We start from the raw sequence: 25,301 nt of genomic DNA on the forward strand, positions 1-25,301 counted from the left end.
TTGAACAGCTGACATGTGCCTGCAATAGCGGCAGGTGAAATCGCGATTCACCCGCCGCTATTAACTAGTTAGATGCCGCTGTCAAACGCTGACAGCGGCATTTATCTGGCGCATCCGGCCGGAAATTAGTGCATCGCCGACCTCGCCACATGATCGGGGGTCAGCGAAGCTTCTGCATAGTAACCATTGAGGTCCTTGAGACCTCTATGGTTGCTGATCCCGGCTAGCTGATGATCGCTGCTATGTAGCAGAGGCTATTGAAGCATGGCAAAAGTAAAAAAAAGAAAGTTAAAAAAATATAAAAGTTTAAATCGCCCCCTTTCGCCCCATTCAAAATAAATCAATTAAAAAATCAAACCTACACATATTTGGTATCGCCGCGTTCAGAATCGCCCGATTTATCAATAAAAAAAAGCATTAACATGATCGCTAAACAGCGTAGCGAGAAAAAAATTAAAAACGCCAGAATTAGGTTTTTTTTGGTCGCCGCGACATTGCATTAAAATGCAATAACGGGCGATCAAAAGAACGTATCTACACCAAAATGGTATCATTAAAAACGCCAGCTCGGCACGCAAATAATAAGCCCTCAACCAACCAGAGATCTTGAAAAATGGAGACGCTACGGGTATCGGAAAATGGCGCAAATTTATTTATTTATTTTTTTTAAGCAAAGTTTGGAATTTTTTTTCACCACTTAGATGACCTAAGACATGTTAATAACCTAGACATGTTTGGTGTCTATGAACTCGTAATGATCTGGAGAATCATATCATAATATCAGGTCAGTTTTAGCATTTAGTGAACCTAGCAAAAAAGCCAAACAAAAAACAAGTGTGGGATTGCACTTTTTTTTTGCAATTTCACCACACTTGGAATTTTTTTCCCGTTTTCTAGTACATGACATGCTAAAACCAATGATGTCGCTCAAAAGCACAACTTGTTTCGCAAAAAATAAGCCCTCACATGGCCATATTGACGGAAAAATAAAAAAGTTATGGCTCTGGGAAGGAGGGGAGCGAAAAACGAACACGAAAAAACGAAAAATCCCAAGGTCATGAAGGGGTTAATGGCTTCCATTTCAAGCCTATGGACAAAGAATCGTGTTTCACAGGGGCTTCACAAGAAAAGGGAAGTCTTGATTTCAATGAGTGCTCTATACAGGTTCCAGTGGCAGACAAGTCATCGGCCTCAGTGGTCAGATGCCGGGGACAAGAAGAGATCTCTGTGGGGCAAAGATCACAAGAGACAAGAGAAGTAAATTGGAATTGTTACATTTTCATGTTTTTTTCCCCCCAAATTACAAACAGTGACATATTCTTACTGGGGGAGAGCTAATTTGCATACCCTTTTTTTCCCCCATTGATCATTAAGTGGTCTACAAGTCTTCCTCGCTCCTACTGCTAGTTTTCAGATAAAAATATGCTACCCTTTTGTCTCTGGTCCTCTCACCCAAACAACCTGTACCCGACTCTGTACTGACAAGTGGCAGGAAATTTAAAACAGCTGTCTGCAGATGGGTGCCTTTTTTCTCTTTTTTTTTTTTTCTTTTCCAAAATAGACTCTGGGAACTCTGGTTCTGCAAAAGGTTTAAAATTTTGGTAATGTTCGTTAGAGGGTTGGACATCAATTTTATAGCGCAGTTTCTTTTAATAGGTGCCAGTAGAAAGGCAGCTTTGTTCTTGCTGGAAATCTAATTTGTATGTTTTCATTCATCCTTGTACATATATTGTATGGATAAAAGTATCCAGACACATCAAGTCCCATCGCCCCCGGTGTATAACCTCTGGCCTCTCGCCCCCGATGTACAAGCGCTTCTCATAAAATTAGAATATCATCAAAACGTTAATTTATTTCAGTTCTTCAATACAAAAAGTGAAACTTGTATATTATATAGAGTCATTACATTCAGAATGATCTATTTCAAGTCTTTATTTCTGTTAATGTTGATGATTATGGCTTACAGCCAATGAAAACCCTAAAGTCATTATCTCAGTAACTTAGGAAGCCTTTGCAGGTGTTTTTTGTTATTCTAAGTGATTAAAAAGGTCCCTTAGTCTGTTTCGGTAGCTCCACAATCATGAGGAAGACTGCTGACTTGACAGATGTCCAGAAGGCAGCCATTTCAAAAACCTGACCTGCACATCCAAACATGGACTAAGTGTGAACAGGTGCTGAACCCAGAGTCGCCAACTCGTATATAGTTAAGTAAATAAGGCAGCACACTGCAGCGCTAAAACATGCAAACTTGAAAACACGAAATTTGAACTGCATTACTGCACTAGAAATATGAAAAATGAGAGCTTTTAGCGCATAAAAATGGCCAATTTTATGTGTACCTGGTAGCCTCTTTACGGCATCTCTCTTATACCAGGTCCTACGCTTGCCCTACCTCGCTGAGAATAAACGTCTCCATCTGAATGGGTACATGTGAAACCTCTTCTTAGACCAAAATTCTCTCTCTCTGTGGAGGGGTACTGGACCTGCTGTAATTAGAACACCTGAAGCTAGGAGGCAGTAATGCAGTTCAAATTTCGTGTTTTCAAGTTTGCATGTTTTAGCGCTGCAGTGTGCTGCCTTATTTACTTAACTATATACGAGTTGGCGACTCTGGGTTCAGCACGTGTTCACACTTAGTCCATGTTTGGATGTGCAGGTCAGGTTTTTGAAATGTATTCTTTAGCCTTCTGATCGTGCACTCCCGCCTCCTAGCTTCAGGTGTTTTAATTACAGCAGGTCCAGTACCCCTCCACAGAGAGAGAGAGAATTTTGGTCTAAGAAGAGGTTTCACATGCACCCATTCAGATGGAGACGTTTATTCTCAGCGAGGTAGGGCAAGCGTAGGACCTGGTATAAGAGAGATGCCGTAAAGAGGCTACCAGGTACACATAAAATTGGCCATTTTTATGCGCTAAAAGCTCTCATTTTTCATATTTCTAGTGCAGTAATGCAGTTCAAATTTCGTGTTTTCAAGTTTGCATGTTTTAGCGCTGCAGTGTGCTGCCTTATTTACTTGACTATATACCAGAAGGCAGCCATTGACACATTTCACAAGGAGCGGAAGCCACAAAAGGTAATTGCTAAAGAAGCTGGCTGCTCACAGAGTGCTGTATCCAAACATATTAATGGAAAGTTGAGTGGAAGGAAAAAGTGTGGTAGAAAAAGGTGCACAAGCAGCCGGGATAACGCTGCCTTGAAAGGATTGTTAAGAAAATGCCATTCAAAAATTTGGGGTAGATTCACAAGGAGTGGACTGCTGCTGGAGTTATTGCTTCAAGAGCCACCACACAAAGACGTATCCAGGACATGGGCTACATGTGTTACATTCCTTGTGTCAAGCCACTCATGGCCAATAGACAACGCCAGAAACATCTTACCTGGGCCAAGGAGAAAAAGAACTGGACTGTTGTCAGTGGTCCAAGGTGTTGTTTTCAGATGAAAGTAAATTTTGCATTTCGTTTGGAAATCAAGGTCCCAGAGTCTGGAGGAAGAGTGGAGAGACCACAATCCAAGCTGCTTGAGGTCTAGTGTGAAGTTTCCACAATCAGTGATGGTTTGGGGAGCCATGTCATCTGCTGGTGTAGGTCCACTGTGTTTTCTCAAGACCAAAGTCAGCGCAGCCGTCTACCAGGAAATTTTAGAGCACTTCATGCTTCCCTCTGCCGACAAGCTTTTTGGAGATGGAAATGTCATTCTCCAGCAGGGCTTGGCATCTGTCCACACTGCCAGAATTACCAATACCTGGTTTACAAACAACAGTATCACTGTCCTTGATTGGCCAGCAAACTCCTCTTACCTTAACCCAATAGAGAATCTATGGGGTATTTGGAATTCCCGCCAGGGCCGTGGGGTACTCGACACCGGGTCCCGTACTTTTTTTTTATTTTAAACTTTTTATTTTAAACAAAAATTTTTTATTGAAATTCGCAAATATGGTACAGAAAAAGAAGGAACAATAATATTTTTGTCAAAGATTCCATAAAATAATTTAACAGGCATGTGACATTGCAGTGTAAAATCAGAGTAATCCATCAAATTATCATCCACATTATTAATGATAAAATCATACTTTCAATGACAAAACAAACAAAATAAGTAAGATAGAACATTAAACACAATGTATTCTCAACAGGATTGCACCATCAACCAAGAAGTTCTCTATCAAGGTTCTGAGTATGTAACAGTTGAGGTTATAATAAGCAAATATTCCTGAGTCCACATAGGTATCACGTTCATGCACTGAAAAAGAGAAACCTCAGGGATTATATCACACAGTTGAAGAAATCACAGCACTAGGGGCTAGGTGTTTCAGGGGTGAATCGCACCACCTTTCCCAAATTCTATGAAATTTTTGGGGACAACCTCTGTTCCTGTATAATATGTTCTCATATGGAATTATGTCTGGGTCCGGTACTTAAAGGGGATGTCACGGTGGTGGCGACCCGGTCTGTGGCCCTGGGCGCCCAAGTGAAAGGGAAAGTCTTTAAAGGTGTTTTGAATAAAGTTTGTATTCGTGACACCACCTGTGGTTCTCGGTCAGAGGTGACCGATGCTGCTTAAAGGGGTCCACTGGGGTGATGTTATGGCAGCTAAGATGGCAGGTGAAGTAGGTTCCCAGGGCTCCCGTGGTGTAGATGAAGATAGTGGGTAGTGTAGAAGGAAACGGAGGACACAGATTTGCAGTCTCTTTACCTGGTTTACTGAAGACTTCAGGCAGCCACATTCCAGGGTCCCGGATAACGGGTACAGGCAGGGTCCGGCCGGCTTGGAAGCGAGTTCAGAGACCCCTTTACCAGGTGGAGTTAGAAGCCTTCCTACTAGCACTGTGGTGTAGTCTCTTGCTGCCTGTGGCTTCTATCAAGGTCCTCGTTGTTCTCTCTGTCCTCCTTTAAAGGTGGGACACTAACCCGTATGACAGGTGGCTCGAGCCTTTTTACAGGGCCTCTATCACGACTCGGGCTCTATGCGCCACTGTGTCTCCAGGTGATGAGTAGTCCAGCTCTCCTGCCGGTTTCTGCTGTAAGTCTTGGAGTCCCTCACAACCTCGGTCTTTCACCTACCAGTGTCTGCACTCTGTAGGGAGGTAGCCCAGTCACAGCTGTCCTCCCCAGTTCTCACGCTCCTGCGCTTCACTTCTCCAATACACTCTCTACAATCCGTTCATCTTTCTCTAGGAGCTGCAGCGCTTCTCGTGGCTTCATGGCCCTTTAACTTCCTTCTCTGTCACTCTGACAGGAACTCTCTCAGACCGGCTGACTTGCCCTCCAGACCAGAATATATAAAGGGGAGCCACCCACAAGCTGGATCACAGCTCCCCCTTCTGGCCTGGAGTGTGAACATGTTGCATGTTTGTGTGTACCTGATAAAGAAGATCTTCCAAGCGTGACATCACTCTTCCCCGTGAGGAAAGCAATGCCACTGTGACAACCAGGAGTCTGGGGTGTCACACATTGTCAAGAGGAAGATGAGAGACACCAGACCCAACAATGCAGATGAGCTGAAGGCTGCTATCAAAGCATCCTGGGCTTCCATAACATCTCAGCAGCGCCACAGGCTGATCGCCTCCATGCCACGCCGCATTGATGCAGTAATTGATGCAAAAGGAGCCCCGACCAAGTATTTAGTGCATTTACTGAACACACATGTCAGTAGACCAACAGTTTGGATTTTAAAATTTTCAAGATGGTGATATGAAGTATTCTAATTTACTGAGATAATGACTTTTGGGTTTTCATTGGCTGTAAGCCATAATCATCAACATTAACAGAAATAAACACTTGCAATAGATCACTTTGTTTGAAATGACTCCGTATAATGAGTTTTACTTTTTGTATTGAAGAACTGAAATAACTTAACTTTTCATTGATATTCTAATTTTGTGAGAAGCACCTGTATAACATCTGCTGTCTGCCTTTATTAACATGTGACACAACGGCTGGTGGTAAAGAGCTCATTGATTGATACCAGTGCAGTCCTCTAATGGGAGTCATTGGTGTAACAAATCCATTCATAACATTTATTCCCTCCTACATCTTTCCCCATCACCTGTAAGTGATAATATTGAGAAGTGTAAAGGTACCGTCACACATAACGATATCGTTAATGATATCGTTGCTTTTTGTGACGTAGCAACGATATCGTTAACGAAATCGTTATACGTGACAGCGACCAACGATCAGGCCCCTCCTGGGAGATCGTTGGTCGCTGGGAAATGATCAGGACTTTATTTCGTCGCTGGATCACCCGCTGACATAGCTGAATCGGCGTGTGTGACGCCGATTCAGCGATGTCTTCACTGGTAACCAGGGTAAATATAGGGTTACTAAGCGCAGGGCCGCGCTTAGTAACCCGATGTTTACCCTGGTCACCATTGTAAAAGTAAAAAAAAAAAAACACTACATACTTACATTCCTGTCGTGTCCTTCAGCGTCAGCTTCCCTGCGTCCCCCAGTGTCGGCGCCGGCTGGCCGTAAAGCAGAGCACAGCGGTGACGTCACCGCTCTGCTTTCCGGCCAGCGCTTACACAGTGCAGGGAAGCTGACGCTGGGGGACGCGACAGGAATGTAAGTATGTAGTGTTTTTTTTTTTTACTTTTACAATAGTAACCAGGGTAAACATCGGGTTACTAAGCGCGGCCCTGCGCTTAGTAACCCGATGTTTACCCTGGTTACCCGGGGACTTCGGCATCGTTGGTCGCTGGAGAGCTGTCTGTGTGACAGCTCTCCAGCGACCACACAACGACTTACCAACGATCACGGCCAGGTCGTATCGCTGGTCGTGATCGTTGGTATATCGTTAAGTGTAACGGTACCTTAAGGAACTGGGGAAGTTCTGCAGAGTCCAGACCTCCTCTGGTGTTAACATAAGTACAAACACCGCATCCCCACCGGGAGCATCATGGCTGAGTAGCTGCATGCAGCCGTACATCACCAAGCACAATGCTGAGCGTCTGATGGAGTGGTGTAAAGCCGCCATCACTGGACTCTGGAGGAGACAAGTTCTGTGCAGTGTCGGATCACACTTCTCTATCTGGTGTCTGATGGAGGAGTCTGGTTTGGTGAATGCCAGGAGAACGTTACCCCTTGACCGCACTGTGCCCGCTGTACAGTTTGGTGGTGGAGTAGGGGTATTATTATGGGCTCATCAGGGGTCGGCCTTAGGTCCAGTGAAGGGAAATCTTAATGTTTCAGTGCAAGACATTGTGGATAATTGTAGCTCCCATGCTTGTGGGAACGGTTTGAGGAAGGTACTTTTCTGTTCTTCTTGACTGTGCCCAGTGAACAAGCTCCATACAGGCATGAGGGGGGAGTTTGGAAGAACATAACATGACCGTCCGCGCAGAGCCAGGACCTCAGCCCCATCCAATACCTTTGGGATGAACTAAAACCGAGACTCTGAACCTGGCCTGTCCCCAACATCAGTGTCTGAGATCACAAATGCTTTTCTGGATGAAGGGGCAAAACAAAATTCCCACAGATGAATCTTGTAGAAATATCAGCTACCTCTCTTTTGGGAAGGATCTCTGCATAGGGGCCAACGCCATGTTAATGTCTATGGATGTGGAATGGGAGGTCGGTAAAGCTCTTGTAGGTGCAATGTGCAGGGGGCATAAGACTTTTGTCCATATAGCATATGTTCTGGAAATAAGAGCTGTTCATGCTTTCATTTTAGCAGTCTTGGCACAGAATTGAATATAAACAGTGGACACCGGTTGCTACAATAGACCATGAGATACGTGCAGCCTATAACTGTATAATATCCTGCCAGCCTCGCACACAAAGATGCAATCTGACAGACAAAACTGCAATAAATGCTTTGAATAACGTAGTTTATCGGCTGTTCACACTCCTCTCCCCGGCAGAGCAATGCCAATGCAAAGACTCGCGAAGCCTCCAAGAATTATACAACTAAAATCTGGCACCAATAAAAGTGTATGAGTCCTTCGGGTGCCTCTGCTCAGCCTTTACACACGCTTCAGTCTTTCAGCTAGTTTTACGGATGCATAATAGCTACCGTATTTCAGAAAGCTCTGTGACTGCCATCATGGGCGCTATACGGGCAGCCATATCGATTACTGCTCAGTGAAAAACTGTATGTGTGATATGATGCAGTAACTTTACAGGAGATGGCTTCTTAAGGACTTAACAGTAACATGTAATGATTACGACATAATTATTTTATTGCAGAGGAAAATGTTTTTCAGTTGATTTTTTTTTTTAGCTAACTTACTTTTTTAGTATATTTGAGGTCCGTGATCCACCTTGCGATATTGCTTAGCGAAAATTAGTTTTGACGAACCAGTGATAGGTGAACAAGCTCGTTCTTGACTATCGGCCTGCCTAAACAGACCAGTAATTAAGGAACGTGTAAATCGGGTGCGATGCTTGTTATGCATGCATAATAATGTAAGTAGATGGTATGCTGTCGATAACATGACATTCAGTGCACATAGGATTGTGTTATCGTTCTGTGCTCACACATTGTTCGTCAGCCGGTGTAAACAGACCAATTAACGACCACTGATTGGCTTGTACAGGAGTGGCCTGAGTAAAAAAGCCGTAAGATTTTAGAAAAAAAAACAAACTACTGCAATAAATTACATTTTTTCTCGGAGTTTCTACTCCCCCCCCCCCCTCTGACAGTTATGTTATTTTTTTCCACTCTAATTTTCTCTTTCTGCTTCATAATCATTCTCCTTCACTTCCTCCTCCTCCTTTCTCTGTCTATAGCATTTTCGTGAATGGACAACCATTACATTGTCCCAGTGAAAGCCTATTGACACATTGTTGTAGAGTAGAAAACACCTGTACTTTTCATTTCATCATCAGGGCCCTCGTCCAGTCAGCCATGAAGAGAAGGCCTTGTGAGCAGCTGGCCGGAGATGTTGTACACCTTAATGCCAAATATTTAAAGAAAAGAGGGGAAAAAAGTCTGAATGTCGTACAAAATAAACCCACCATGAATGGAACGTTCTTATGCATTAACTCGTTTGCCCTGAACTTGATGTTTGACTTTTTTTTTTTTTTTTTTTTTTTTTTTAAATCTTTGAATATTTTAATTTCTCCATAACAATTAAAATCTATTTTTTTTTAAGTCTTAACAGCTAGACAGTGGAGAATGCAGGAAATTTAAAGGAAGAGCCGAAGATTAGGAAAATATTGTCTGTTTATTATTACGCAGAAACCGCGCCACTGTTGTTTGGAAATGAAGTTTAACTCCATTCTCATGAATTAATGTAGTGGTGACATGAGTTACATCCGTGCACAATGCATTTTCAGAACGGTAAATCTTTTATTTATTTTTAATAAATATTAATTTACTAAAGTCCGCGCTAATTATTTTCAAGCTTCTTGCTTATTTTGATGCTTTAGTGAACTTTACGTGAAAAAAAAAAACACTTAGTACAAACAAACCTGGAAGGAGTTTACGCTTTTGCAGTGTTCAGGAGCACATCGCTCCCCTGCCTTCCTGCTCCCTTGTTAGTGGGGGTAGTCCTGAAGATTGACCGTTTGGACCAGTAGCACGGTTGGATTGCTGGTCTGAACTTTGCGCTTTTATATGTTCTAAACGGAGGCAACTCTGCCTCTGCAGCATGAGACAAGTGCCGGGCCTCAGATTTCTGTCTCCGGGCAGCTTCAGAGTAAAGATTGCACAATCTAAAGCAAAGATCTAGGATGCATTTGCCATGTATTTTCTTCATAATGGTGCAATGTGAAAAAAAAAAATCACTCCAGGATGTAGTGGGAAGGGACTGGAGGACATATCCTCCAAAATGTTGCAACTTTTTATAAAGTTGTGAATAGTGAACCTGCCGCAAATATCTGAATTAAAAAAAGCATAAAAGCAATGAGGAACAGAGGAAAAAAAAATAGCTGAACAAGTAGAAAATAAAGAATTTGGCAATAAAAAAGGAACCTCCAAACAAGAAAAAAATATTGACAAAAAGTAGAAGAAAATTCAGTAGTGAATGAGGCCCCTTAAGTGTTTATTTTATTAAGCAGTCTGCTAATTGTATTTATTTTGAAAAGCTTAAATATCAAATACAAAGTGATAAATAAGTAAAATTTGTGTATAGGTTTTTTTTTCAAGGTTTTTTTTTCTCTTTGTGGTAAGAGAAATGAGACATCCAGGATTTATCACTAGACATGCAGCATTCCGGCTTCAATTTGCTTGTTTCTGAGATAAGTGTATAGAGTCATTTCTTACACAGATGCAGCATGGCATGCCAGCAGTCGGGATTGTCACCCTTATCCATATGCTATCTATGGATAAGGAAAGATGCAATATGCAGGCAGGCGCCCACTTATTCCGTCAATGTCACCATCTGCTTGGACAGTGGGATGCTGCCTCGAGAGATAAAACTGTTTTGAACTGGTTACTGATTTTTTTTTCTCCCTTTTCCACCATTCTGCTCCCTCCCCTCATCTTTAGCTCCCTGCCAGCTTGCTCTGCCTGTTTGTCTGATTCTTATCACTGGCTCTCAATGCAGGATTAAACATGCTAACAGGAATGTTAACATAGAAGGCCAGAAACACCCTGAAAATTTGTTAAAGTGGCTAATCAAGATGATGCGTTTAAATTACGTCCCTCGCCTATCTGTTCCTCTAATTCGTGAAAAATGGAAGCATGGTTTACCACTGACCCATGTGACTCTCAGGGCATGAGAGCTCTGCCGCACATACTTACACTACCATAAGTGGTTTCCAGCACTCTTGTCTATCTCCGATAGTGATTCCCTCGCATTCCCCAACGTTCATGTCATCTGGCATGGTGCAGCCTTGGCACTGCATTGCCTCCTCATTCCAGCAGAGCCTATTATTTGCCATCTAGTTATGTCATTTAGAGGCAATTATTAGAAGGCTCCCTTTAGAGTCTCCATCTGCTTTCATCTTCATTCTGGTTGTTTCTTATCTTCCAATTTGCTAATTAGTGTAGGTGTCCTCTTCATTATCACTGGGCAAGAAGGCAGGGGTCTCAATGGGACAGGCAAAAATTGTAGGAGTGAGTGACTATTAAGCTCAGCTCTCACAGTGGGAGCCTTGATCACTTTATGAGACCCTCAGCACATTCCAGACTTTTGTGTCCCTTCTATCCAGTGTTTGCATTGTCGGGGATAAAGAAGCCACTTACATAGAAAACGGAAAAAGCGCAGCTCCGCCGTGGCATTTTATCCGGGCACTGGTCTCTCAATGTTCGAGCCTAAAGGTAATGAGGTCCTGATGGTATGGTGCACCTGTGCTTTTCATGCTAAATATGTGCTATTGCTTTTCATCCTACTATTAAGGTATACCGTAATTAATTCACGTTATTGTAGCACATTGCTTAAAATCAGCACAACTCCCAACATGCATATTCTTTTTCTTTTCCTATAGATTTGTGTTGGAAAATTGTGTTTTCACCTAAATGGGCAATGCCCTCCCCCCCCCTCCCCAAAAAAAAAAAAAAAAAAATTATGATTACCGTAAATTATGTATTTTGGGCTTTTGTCAATTTAAATCTTTCATTTCTCTTTTAGTCACTCATTTATATTTCTGTTATGTTTGCATGTGCCATAATTTAGAAGGAAAAAGAAAAAATGTTTGCTGATTGTGTTGAATCATGTGCCAAAAGTGATATTTGCAGGAGCACATTTCAGTTTACATTCAAAATATATATATTTTTTTGCAGTTTTCAGGTGAGATTTGTTAAAATGTCATCCACTTTGCTGCTATTGTAATATCTTGCAGACTTTTTTTTCTCATCGGCCACGCTTCGGCAGGGTGAGCGAGTAGCCTTGCCTGGTTGCCAGGTATGTCAGCGAACGCGCTGTTACAGTATCTGTTTTTAGAGTCCGCTCTGACTATTTTGTCTCCACAAGGCTCTCTAGCTTAGGCTTTGTTACATTGTCGCTCTGTTTTCTCCATCCCATAGAGACTTCTGATGATAAGCCGTGTGTTTAGAATTCCTTTGGGAGGGGATGAAATCTGTTTGGAGTTTGTTTCTATGTGATGCCGTATGCACTGACCTCCCTCCTTCTACGTGTGCGACTAAAGGGGCGACCTGGTATCTTCCTGGTCCTTTAATACCATAGCTATTAGATCATTCTAATCCATTTCATCAAACACTGCTCTGTTTTGTCTGGGCGACACTCATTCATCCATAGTAATCGAGAGCCGCCGCCAAAGATGATTGTGAACCTCTTGTAAATGAAGGAGAATTAATAAGGTGATTTCTAGTTAATGGTTTTTCGAGATTTCATTGAACCTAGTGCCATTAAGAGCGCCTCTATCTTGGCTCGTTGCTATGCTCTACGTCCAGTTATTTACCATGTTCTTGGCGTCCCGCTGAGGCAGAGAATAGTCAACAGCTTCCAGCACAGAGCGTTCCCTTGTCTTGGCTTTGGGGTGAAGGGTAGCAAAGGCCTGCACTTCCAATGCCCTTGATATGTCTATATTATGGATGAAGCTATAGGATAGAAATCTCCTGCGCGCGGTAGGGAGCTTAGATGGGAAGGTTGGCGGAGGGGGCTTGCTCTGCCAGCGACGTACCTGCTCTGTATATAAATGGGGTGGTTGACAGAGGAGAGGATTGGCAAAACAAAGCAGAAAGGGCACGCCAAGGTCACGAGAACATGCAAAGAACAGAATTTGTAATGAGTTTTTTTTTTCATGGGCACTCAGGGGGACTCTTTAAAAAAGAAAAGTTGCAATGTTTTGGGCACGGTGCCGCACACAGACAAATACCATAAAATCAAATGGATCCTTTGGAAGTAGAGAGAAAGGTGCATAAATTCCTTCATTGTGGTTCCTTTGTGCATAGTTGCTATATTTTTACTAAGGGTGACCGAATGGACTGGATCTTCCACCTAGTGTTATGTTTAGATGATCTGTACTGTGCGCGCAGGGTAGTACTCTCCATTACAGCAATCTGTTTCTACATTGTGGGCAAGTCAGAGGTTAATTGCATGCTAATGGCAACCTGGAGAGATCAGACTTCGCATTGCTGCCACTGGCTTGCTGGTACTTTCCGGCTCTCCTTCCTTCCTCCTGCCTCTGTGTGCTCTTCTATAACAATACCCCGCTTAGTTGGCTGATTTTGTCTCTCAGGTGATTGCCTCTTCTATTATTTCCATGAATAATCTTGTTCTCCTTGTACTTGTGATTTGGAATCAGGTAGTTTTCCTCCAATCCTATTCCTTCCCTTTACTCTTCTCTCCTCCCTCATACCTCTGGCTGGGTTGTCCCTCCTTCCGTGCTTACTCTTATTCGCTCTCTTTTAACACCCCCCCCATGTTCCCTCTTCTCTCTCACTCTCCCCCTTTCCTTCTCCCTCCTCCACTGTTTCTCTCCCCCTTTCCTTTTCTCTCCCAACAGAATGGAAAGTAGAGCTGTCAGGTTCTGTCACTCTGGACCCTGCCTCATACAGTCACACTTTGCTCTACCAACATAGCTGCACAGACACCATGGCTCAGAATTAAGCTGGACTGTGCTTGTAACCTGTTTATTGCTGGGTTGTGCTACACCAAGACGTTTCTTCTGAAAGCTGGGACAGTAACCACCTGCAGACTTGTCTCATTCGCTTGCTTCTCTGTCCTTTGACATCCTTTACGTAACCTGTATTCAACTTAAAAGTCGATTGACCAAAAGGGGAAAACAAAAAAAAAAAGCAACTTCTCTCTAGACGGATTGCACACCTGGGTACACCTGCAGTTTACCTCCTGTCCGTCTGACAGCTCGCATGTTGCCTCCAATGATCACGTATACTCCCCGTAATGCACATTTCCAAATGGTACGAAGTCACATCAGCTGATTGGAGATATCTGCCTCCTATTCCCTTATCAAATCCTTACTCGCCAGAACATATCTGAGGTATGTACCACTCTCTTCTAATCTCCTAAAACATCCTGTTATCCGTCAATGTTTCCAAGTATTGTGCATGTTGTTCCTGCGACTATTTATTTCATGTTTTCGCTTTCTTTTTCTTCTGTATATAGAGAGAGACTTTTTATCTCATGTTTTTTGTTCTCTGTTGTGTGTATATATGTTCCATATCTTCAATATTTACTAGTGATGAGCGAATATACTCGTTACTCGAGATTTCTCGAGCACGCTCGGGTGTCCTCCGAGTATTTTTTAGTGCTTGGAGTTTTAATTTTCTTTGCTGCAGCTGAATGATTTACAGCTATTAGCCAGCATAAGTACACGTGGGGATTCCCTAGCAAGCAGGCAACCCCCACATGTAATCAGCCTGGCTAATAGCTGTAAATCATTCAGCTGCTGCAAAGAAAACTAAACTCCGAGCACTAAGAAAATACTCGGAGGTCACCCGAGCATGCTCAGGAAATCTCGAGTAACGAGTATATTCGCTCATCACTAATATTTACCTCTGGGACATTTGATCAGTAAATGATGACGATATGCTTTGGTCATGGTGCATTGGTCTCGTCCCTTGCACCTTAGTGTTCATGTGCTTTGATTGTTTCCCCAAATTCTTTGCACTATGTTGGGTTTATTTTCTGCTCCTGGTAGTACAGTAGCTTCTGCTCTGTACTTTCCTCTGCTGTTTCTCCATTCACGCCCTATCCAGCATCTCATTCCTTTGACTTGTCCTTCTCTCACCTTTTTCTAATTGACAAGTTCATCTCTCGCTCCTCACGTCTCCTCCCTGTCTGGTCTTCTTGAGTTTTCCTCATTAACCTCATCCCTCCATCCTCTTAAGTTCTCACTTTCTTTCTTCCTTCCTTTTTTTTTTTCTTCCCTTCCCCTATCCTTTCCCCATTTTTTTCTTTTTGTTCCCCCTTGTTGTCCCTGCCTTCCAGCACGTTCTTTCTCTCTTTCTCCCTCCCATCCAACGTCTTTTGTAAGTTGGAGAGAGGTGGGAAAACACACAGAGCTGCTCCATATCTGGTGCCTGGTACGAGGTGTCCCAGGTTTGAGAGGTGGTGGTTTGCTTTTGAGAGAAGCCAAACTATCGGATCGCCATCCTTTCCTTTTCTAAACCCTGAAATCATATCTCTGCCAAAAATACAGTAATTACGCTATTAACCCTTTCCCCACCTCCCCCAGTCACGTGAGGTCTGATTAAAGAAATAAGAAAAAAAAACCTTATTGTCTCCTTAATGTGCCTTTTCCTAGAATCCTTTCATGCACAAAATAATGAGAAGCAGAGACATTAACTTCAGATTAAATGCCTAATAGGTTTATCGGAGCTAAATGGCTTCCATAATGGATCATGCGGAGCGGCGTTTCTCAGCAGGTATCCTCGCCTGCTACCGTAGTCATCAACCGTGATAATGCTGTAATGTGTTTTGCTACTTTTAATCAGAGCAGAGTGTATGCACAATGATGGTGAATTTCCCTTTAAGCTATGACAGTCATGTAACTTTTTTTTTTTTTTTTTTTTGCATGTCCCTCTCCAAAATACACTATGTCTGATCCGGTCCGGCTGTAAACCATAGTTCATGTCTCAATCAAGGCTATTTAAATGGACGAAATCCCAAACACAGTTACATCTAAAAATGTTATTTCCTATGAGTAAAAATAAGTTCTTTCCTATAAGAAATGTAACGTTCCTCCCTTGTGTATCCTTCTGAAGGACACCCTGTTATAAAGGACTTCCTTTTTACCGCAGTATATTCTCACGCTCCTTCGCTTACACACAAATCCCTCGAAAGCCCTGGGCCCAAGGTACAATTGTTTGGAACAAAGTGCATTTGCATTCTAATTTGACCCAGAAATGCTTTGCCCTGGCACCACATCCTGGTCATTGTTAGTTATAGAATAATGTCATGGTTTCCATTTTCGGGACCTTTTTTTATACTCGGACCACACAAGAAATATGTTGGGTTTTTTTTTTATGGCAGGTCACATGTTTAAGATAAACCTTTAATCTGTGGCCGGTTTTAATTATAGTGACGCAAAAATATACACAACGATGTAAAAAAAAAAAAGTTTTAAATAAATGGCCATAGCAAGTCTTCATTCAACAAAGCACTAAAATGTTTAATAATCTGGGACGTGAATCTTGTAAATTAAGATCAGATAGATAGATCATGCCTGGAGCAAAAATGTAAAAAGATAATTGCTTACTTATGGGTTATTACTTCCGAAAAGCTACATTACTGCTATGTAATTTTAAAGTGTCACGTAATTACTATATGGACGTCTACTCCATTCGCTGCCATGCGGGTACTTGTTTGGTAGGTTCTTGATTATTGAGAAATGTTAGTCACAAGAGAATTGCTTTTCCTGAGCAAAATATCGGCAGGGTCAAACATTGATTGGGAATTATGTCAAGGACCTTGCAGATAAATATCCTCGTTTCTCATCTCCTTAAGGCCCTTTTACGTTTTTACATCAAAGTAAATGTTAGGATTGGGCCTGAATTTTGGACTTAAGTTGGCTAGACACGCGAGATAAAAGTAGATTGTGTGTGGGGACGTTATGACTGTGCCCTCGATGGCAGATGTTGGAGAAAAAAAGGGATTGGGCATGACTGACACACTGTAAAAGCAATAAACAGCTTCCATAGGGATCTATGGGAGAAAAAAATGCACTCTTGGTCAAGGTGAGTTTTTTTGCAGTCAGTGGAAATAACTGTAGGGATTATATCTTAATAGGTAAGTTCTTAGGGTACGTTCACACTAGCGTTGCGCCGCCCTGCGTCGGCGACGCAACGAAAAACGCGCGCAAAAACGCGCGCGTTTTGCGACGCGTGCGTCGTTTTTGACCAAAATCGGACGCACAGAAAATGCAACTTGTAGCGTTTTCGTGCGTCCGACGCCAGCGTCGGAAACGACGCACGTGGCGAAAAACGCAACCAAAAAGACGCACGCGTCCCCTATGTTAAACATAGGGGCGCGTCGCCGCTGCGTCGCCGACGCAACAGCGGCGCAACGCTAATGTGAACTTAGACTTAGAGACGCCCTGCCGTGTATGATTTATTAAGTAGCACAGTTTTCTGGAGCACATTACCGCTTCCGATATTAGTCTAAACACCCATTTCTGCCCCTCAGGACAGGGAACATTACAGCGGGCATGTATGTACGTATGTCTACGTTATCTGCCGTCATTAGGTGATCATGTTTTAATGAGCCCTGGGAACAAAACAAATGAACAGATTTCCTCTTCATTGTCTGCTTTTGCTCACGATTCTGGGATGCTTATTTTTATCAGCTTGACTAATATCCACATCACTTTTCCTTTTTTTTTTTGCTAGAAGGAAGGGAAGCTTCCCGGTACGACCCAGGACAGATTAGATAAGAGCATTTTCAGTAAATATAGATTTGTTCTCTATTAGAGCAATAAAATCTCATATCCTGCTATGAGTCGTCCGGTCAGTTTGATTTACGCCCTTTTTTTATTTGTCCTGAAAGGTGATCTAAAGTAGGAGAGTGAGTAGATATGTGTCCACTTTGTGATGTTACTGTGGGAATACCGGTGTGTAAACTTTGTGTTGTCACTCTCTCTCCTTGTGCCTAGGGTAGTGGCAACATGCTGGTGTCTGCGCTGCCGTCTCTACTCCTGCTGCTTCTCAGCTTTTCTGTAAGGACATGGACCTCCAGACCGGCACGGGTCTACCTGTCATACAAAGGTAAGATGAACCCACAATTCACATTCACAGGATATCCGAAGAGTCAATGTATGTAGTACAATCATCCATCCAATATCACAAGGACTTTGCTTAAGGTCTTTATTTCGGACTGGATCTGAATTTCCTAGGCAGAATAAATTGCTGTAATTCATCATAGTGGCAGATATTTTCCAGAATCAAGTTTACGGTCACTGTGACCAATGCCATAAGATGACGCTGAATTCTTACGGATACCGATCAGACCTGTTAATTTTACTAATTTTGCAGAAGTCAAAGAAAAGGAAAGTCTGTAAGGGCCCAAGTGTGAGCATGATTTGTATAGCTGTGCTTTTTCGGTACCAAGGATTTGAGTAAGCTTTACTTTGGAGCAATATTTTATATAGAATTAATCTGCATTAAAAAGTTTTAAAAACTTTGTGGGTTACTTATATTGTACTGGTGCTATATTTTGCTCCAAAGCTATGTTCACAAGTCTACATGCTTCGGAGCTGAAATCTCTTGGTATTCCTTACTGGCCCGGTATTTGCACAGTACTTTTATTTGATGATCTGCATTCTGGGTAGACTTTATATGCGGTTTCACGCATCTGTGTTTCGTGGTCCAAGCACCAGTCTCCTAACCTGAACTCAACTGCTTCACCAAGTAGATATGATGCTGTGGACAAGACCCCCATGACCAGTCCGTGCATGGATGTGTTAAACCCGCCTTAATCTGATGTAGGAGAAACTCTAGGACCCACCATATATTAGACTAATGTCGCCCGAACCCACCGATATCAGCGGGATCGATTTTGTATGGGGGCTTCCTGACTCGCCCCATTATCTTGTCCAGGATCAGGCCAAACTGGATCAAAGTCAGAAAATGCTTTTATTTTTTTTTTAAACAAAAAATAATTTCATTATTTAGTAGCTGCCTCTCCAGAACAGCTTCTTCATTGATCCATGACTTTGGTTTTTTACTAGGCTGCAATAGTGACTTCACGTCTTTCCACCCGCGACTGCTGCAGCCAGTCACTGGCCTGATTGGCTGCAGCAGTCACCTGTTGTAAATGAAACGTCACCTCTGCAGCTCTGTACACAAAGACCTTACAGGAGCAGTGGTAAATAACGCTTATTTTATCATATTAAAGCCTTGCTTGCCGCAGTCTGATTCTAGACACAGCCTCTTTGATGCTTTTCTTGTACAGTTTAGAGATCTATATGAGATGGGTATGTTTTATATCTATACAGATATGTTTATAGAAATCCTTTACAGACACTTTAACCAGTCCTATTGTATATAGGTCTCTTCAGACTTATTCTGCCTCTTGCTATTCATCAGCAGACAATTCATTGTGGCACGCAGCAGTGGAGTCATGTGTGAATGGGACCCAGACTGTCATAAATTTGTCTGTAGTCTGCCAGTGGATAGCAAGGAAGCCAAAGGGGTGGGAGGAATTGGAATTTCCCATGTGAACGCTGTCATTTTTTTTTTACCTTGCTGCAGCAGCAAATGCAACAATAATCATATTATATGAGGGATTTGTTATTGATGCCACTACTTACTGTTGTTTAACTTGCAATATTTCGTGGAAAGCGTATAAGTATAACTTTACCTGTATAGTATGACCTGCACCTGCCTGCTGTGGGAAGGGTACATGTTCAGTCCAGTAGTAAAGGTATTATTTTACAGACTGACACCTGCACCTTACACCATTTCTTTGTTGACCTCCCCGTGTCATGAGCCCCTCGGGCAATGCTGTGACCCCCATTTCAGAAGCCCTCTTATTGCCTGAGATAAAATGTGTCCTGTATGTGAGTGACCTTTTAACAAAGGGTCGTCAAGGGGGGGAAGAGATTACCTTGTGTTTTTGTGTGTATTTGACCTCTAACCCTAAAGGGTCACAGAAGGGTGAAGAATTGTCTTATGTTTCCTCCTGGGCCCCATGGTGGTGGGGGGTAATGTTGGCAGACTCTTTGGTATTGACATTATTAAGGGTTGGTGAACAATGACAGGCTGTTTAGCACCTATCCTTCCATAAACAAACTTGTGCAATAAAAAAAGCACACCCTCATTGTCACCATTTTGTACAGTGTTTTTGGCTGTAGGACGGGAGACTAATGCTCGGGCCATGCCATCTTTACTGCTCTTGGCAACCAGTTATACACACACTCATGTTACAAGCTACAGCAAATTCTCTGATATGGTGAATTAGTATGAAAAGGATATGAGAATGGCTGGACTTTATAAATAAAGGAGCGGGATGTGAACCAGCGGGTACAAGAATCACGTCCATCTGCACCAGTTGTGCGTTTAACGTGTCTTCAGCGTTGATTACCCGAAGAACAAAGAGGAAAGGGCAGTTGTCGGGATTTTGATGTACTTTGTTCTTGACAAGCGCATCCCAAAAATACCACGGTTACCTCACCGCAGCCGCGGGGGCCTATTAATAGGGAGCACTGAGCCCCGCTATCTGTGTGTGACAGCTGGGTCTTTATCCCTGGAGTCACCGGGTGTGAAGCTGTATGCTGCATCTCCACAGCAGGCAGTGCCCGGGGACACCCCTCTGTGTGTATAAATCCTGAGACATCCTATGTGTCAGGGCAGATCTATCTATGAGCAGGATGAGCTCACAGCCAGTGCATGCTTACTGGAAAGGAGGCATGGATGTTGAACCAGGCGGGTTTATGAGAAATTTAAGCAGACTATGCCAGCTCTAGTTGACAGCAGCTACATCTCTGCAATCCCCCCCTATATTGCCATAAATCTCAGACCTTTCACTCGCAGTCTGTAGCTATTCATCCTATTTAACTTACATTGAGGTTGTTATTTTAGTAGTCAGGTTTACATTGATTTATCGGTCTGGTCAACATTTCCCCGCATGACTCTGAAGTGACTGGTTACACACATTGATTGAAATTCCCTTGTCATTCCATAGTGCAGGCAGCTTAGGGTGCAGGAAAACTTCTCTCATTCGTTAATTTACACAGAGTTTATTTCTGTTCATTGGTTGTATAAAGTGTAGTTGCTGGAAGCAGTCTGTGACGTTCCCGAGTATAATGCTAATAAATGAATCAGTACAAAAAGACGCAGATGATGGGATTATAACCCGGGCTGTAGAGAAACCAAATTCTTGCAGTCTGCATGTGATAAAGATGTAGCTTATGTGTTGTGGTGCACTTATAAAGGCTGTTTATTAAAAAAAAATAAAAAAATGTATAACAAGATTTCCAATTACGTTTCATTCTGGATTAGCAAGGTGATTTCCAGCCTAAAAATATGCATCTTTACGGCATGCTTAAACCTGTGGACGCTGGGAATTTAAAATGGATTGTCTAAGAGTGTATTCCAGAGACATGGTGCAGCACGAGAGAAGTCCTGAAGACTGGAGCTGGAGGTGCGAATTTTGGAGAATGTTATTTCTAGATCATTAGCCCCACAGGTAGGGTGGTAGACTGATTGGAGGAGGATATGGAGTGTGGCGCAGCACTGTGGAGAGGATAGGTAAGGATGGAAACTGAGATGAAGAGGAGATATGGGGTGGTGCAGCACTTTGGAGAGGACGGATAGGTGGCAGAAGGAATAAGTGAGGAGATGGGCAGTGCAGCACTGTGGAGAAGATGGGTAGGGTGCTAGACAGGTGGTTAGGGAGGAGATGGAGGGCGGTGCAGCACTGGGGAGGACATATATTGTAGTAGACGGAGATGAGGGTGGTGCAGCACTGTGGAGAGGAGGGAGTAGATCGAGGGTGGTGCAGAACTGTGGAGAGCATGGTTAGGGTGGTAGATGGAGGTTAGGGAGGAGATGGAGGGCAGTGCAGCACTGTGAAGAGGATGGATATGATAGTAGACTGGGATGGAGGGTAGTGCAGCAGTGTGGAGAGGATTGATATTGTGGTAGATGGCGATCAGGGAGGAAATGGAGGGCAGTGCAGCACTGTGGAGAAGATGTTTAGGGTGGTAGACAGGATTTAGGGAAGAGAAGGAGGGCAGCGCAGCACTGGAGAGGATATTGTGGGAGATGGAGATGAGGGTGGTGCAGCACTGTGGAGAGCATAGTTAGGGTGGTAGATGGAGTTTAGGGATTAGATGGAGGGCAGTGCAGCACTGTGGAGAGGAATGAGTAGATGGAGATTGGAGCAGAACTGTGGAGAGAACTAATATGGTGGTAGATGGAGTTAGAGGCTAGTGCAGCACTGTGGAGAGGATGGGTATGGTGGTAAATGGAGATGAGGGAGGAGATGGAGAGCAGTGCAACACTATGGAGAGGATGGATATGTTGGTAGACCGAGATGAAGATGGAGATGGAGGGCGGTGCAGCCCTGTGGAGAGGACGAGTAGGGTGGTAGACGGAGATGATGGAGGGTTTTTTGGGTAGATGTGTTACACACAAGGTAAAAGTTGGCTGAAATGGCCAATTGTGCTGATTCCAGCAGGCGATTATTTGGAAACAATAAGTGAACAATCAGTAGATTTGTGTCAGAAATGTGATATGCTGAATTCAGCCACTGCAATTCACTGCTATTTTATGCTAGTGATAAGATGATGGTTTCAGCACTCTCTATTTTGTCCGCTAACAGTGGTATTTTTGTGACATTTACGCTTTGGTATAGCACTTACATCACACTGTAAGAAAGGGGTCTTTGCTATTCATGAGCTGAGGTATCTTCCTCTGTCACTTACTGATCCCTTCCCCCCTGTTGTTATTGGGGATGAAGGGTATTGGTCAATCAGCTAATAAATACCAAGGACTCCTGAGCCTGTGTATATCATTCAGAGGACTCCAGGAGGGGAACCTAAAGGTGGTGGACTTGATTCTAGTTAATAGAGGGGCATTCGTGGTTTCCCGATCCTGTGAACCCCTTGGAAAACGCGGATGCAGCCAGTGAAATCTATTATTGGCTTCCGCATGAGGAAATTGAATGCTAAGTGGTCAACTAAGGTGAGAACCACTTTACATTAAGCAGCTTTTTACTTTGTCTCATATTGGGGGTCCTGAGTCGGGAGAATTCATTCTTGATGGGACAATACCTTTTAAGGGTCTTATTTTATGCGCTAAGCTATCAGATTCCCATTGCTTCCCAGGTTAGACCTTTTAGACGTGTTCAGTCTGTTCATCCAATAAGACCTTGTTAGCACATGTTAATCCAATAAGACCTGTTCTGGTCCATTAACAAACCCCTTTGAATTGGAGCCAGAAATGGACAGGGCAGACATGTGATATAAAATATATAATAAAATGTTTTTTTGCTGTGCGCAGTCTGTAATGGCCTATCGTTCATTAGGAAATGCTGCCTTCCAAGAACTCATTTACCTCTTCTATAGAGGACATCAGACTGATACGCACCAGCCAGTGAGCCAGGCATTTTCCTCTAACAGCAGCACAATAATTTAACCTCCTCCTTGAGTAAAGGCATCCTGGATGTCAACCACACATCTGCTGTTAATAGAAGTCCATGCCCTCCCGGACATTGGCTTCCTCTGCCCTCCCGGACATTGGCTTCCTCTGTCCTCCCGGACAGGGGCTTCCTCTGCCCTCCCGGACAGCGGCTTCCTCTGCCCTCCCAGACAGCGGCTTCCTCTGCCCTCCCGGACAGCGGCTTCCTCTGCCCTCCCGGACAGCGGCTTCCTCTGCCCTCCCGGACAGCGGCTTCCTCTGCCCTCCCGGACAGCGGCTTCCTCTGCCCTCCCGGACAGCGGCTTCCTCTGCCCTCCCGGACAGCGGCTTCCTCTGCCCTCCCGGACAGCGGCTTCCTCTGCCCTCCCGGACAGCGGCTTCCTCTGCCCTCCCGGACAGCGGCTTCCTCTGCCCTCCCGGACAGCGGCTTCCTCTGCCCTCCCGGACAGCGGCTTCCTCTGCCCTCCCGGACAGCGGCTTCTTCTGCCCTCGCTGGACAGCAGAGCGCTGGCAACCCCGCTGCACACAATCTGTGTCGGTCTGAGGACAGAAAAAATGTCCATTGTTGTCTGTTGCACTAATGCACTGTGAGCTGAAACAGCTGCCTTCAGATAAACAGTATATTCTGGCACTAGGTAACCTAGATGTCCCACGGGGGAGATGCCCCTTCCCTCCATATGGAGGATCGAATATTAAGGGGGAGAGAATGTCCAAATGTGCAAATCCCCTTAATAACTTGGTGAATGTAGCTACAATGTTTTGTAACCAAAGACAACTACAAAATATTCACTCTTACTAGACCTAAACATCTCCCACCGTAGTGAGAGCAATGCTGTAGGGTAAGCCTATTAATGCCTTGTGTGATGCTTTTTGTCCTGTGTTGAAAGCCGTTTTATTGTCTTGTGTTCTGCAGTTGTATGTCCCGCTGTTGAGCTTGACTTTTCCTAGCAAGTTGGACCAGAGTTTGCAAAAGAGCAAAATATATATATTTTTCTTTTTTAGTTACTACTAGTGATTACAATTTAGGACACATCTGTACAGTAAAATTGAGTGTGTTTGTGTTTTGCACACTAAGCTGTAAAATTTTTATTTTATTCAGTGTATAAAATTTTGAAAAAAAAATTAAAAAAAAAAAAAAAATCACCAATTTTGCTAAGGACCCAATGATGGGACTTGATTACCCACAAATCTGCAGCGTTGCTACGACTTGCATGCTGCCTCAATGGAAGATGTTATTTGACATCTGCTGCTACTTGGATATCAGATTTGCCGGCCAGGCTTTTCCCTTTCATAGAGAAACATTAAGGTTATATAGTGGCCCCAGTACTGCCTTAAAGAAATACTAATGTTTTTTTCTATTGTAACGGCACCCCCACCTGATTGTTACCCACTACTTTTCTCTTAAGGTACCTTCACACATAACGATTTTGTTAACGATATCGTTGCAACGTTACGCTTTTTGTGACGTAGCAACGATCCCGCTAACGATCTCGTTATGTGTGACAGCGACCAACGATCAGGCCCCTGCTGGGAGATCGTTGGTCGCTGGGAATGATCAGGACCTTTTTTGGTCACTGAGCATCCGCTGTCGGTGTTCACTGGTAACCAGGATAAATATCGGGTTACTAAGCGCAGGGCCGCGCTTAGTAACCCAATATTGACCCTGGTTACCATTGTAAAAGTTAAAAAAAAAACAGTACATACTCACATTCTGATGTCTGTCACGTCCCCCGCCGTCAGCTTCCCTGCACTGACTGTCAGCGGCGGCCGTAAAGCAGAGCACAGCGGTGACGTCACCACTCTGCTTTACGGCCGGCGCTTACACAGTGCAGGGAAGCTGACGCCGGGGGACGCGACAGACACTGGAATGTAAGTATGTAGTGTTTGGGTTGTTTTTACTTTTACAATGGTAACCAGGGTAAATATCGGGTTACTAAGCGCGGCCCTGCGCTTAGTAACCCGATATTTACCCTGGTTACCCGGGGACTTCGGCATCGTTGAAGACAGTTTCAACGATGCCGAAGTCTTTCCCCTGATCGTTGGTCGCTGGAGAGAGCTGTCTGTGTGACAGCTCCCCAGCGACCACACAACGACTTACCAACGATCACGGCCAGGTCGTATCGCTGGTCGTGATCGTTGGTAAGTCGTTTAGTGTAACGGTACCTTTACACTTACAGTGGTGGCAACATTACTGGTATTGTGAACAATTAAGCAAGTTGAAGATGAAATGATCTCTAAAAGGTCTAGTGTTAAAGATGGATGACACATTTCCTTTGTATTTTAAGTAATAAAGATATATATTTTAATTTTTTAGATTTTAATTATTACGAAAAGGAATATGGGCTGATGCAAAA

At 43.5% G+C, this 25,301-nt stretch overlaps 1 protein-coding gene across 2 annotated transcripts in view; it reads left to right on the plus strand.

Moving 5' to 3' along the window:
- LOC138662520 (semaphorin-3F-like) overlaps positions 1 to 25,301 on the plus strand; it is a 153,962-nt gene that overhangs the window by 3,279 nt on the left and 125,382 nt on the right. The window contains exons 1-2 of one of the 2 annotated variants that reach the window (XM_069748252.1): positions 13,285 to 13,847; positions 17,460 to 17,571. In XM_069748252.1, the coding sequence (XP_069604353.1) occupies positions 17,472 to 17,571 (100 nt within the window). In that variant the 5' untranslated portion in view covers positions 13,285 to 13,847; positions 17,460 to 17,471. Of the gene's footprint in view, positions 1 to 13,284; positions 13,848 to 17,459; positions 17,572 to 25,301 lie in introns of those variants that run through there. The other variant, XM_069748253.1, reaches the window with a different exon arrangement.

This window comes from Ranitomeya imitator, chromosome 2 (genome assembly GCF_032444005.1).
Source record: "Ranitomeya imitator isolate aRanImi1 chromosome 2, aRanImi1.pri, whole genome shotgun sequence".
NCBI classification, from domain to species: Eukaryota; Metazoa; Chordata; class Amphibia; order Anura; family Dendrobatidae; genus Ranitomeya; species Ranitomeya imitator.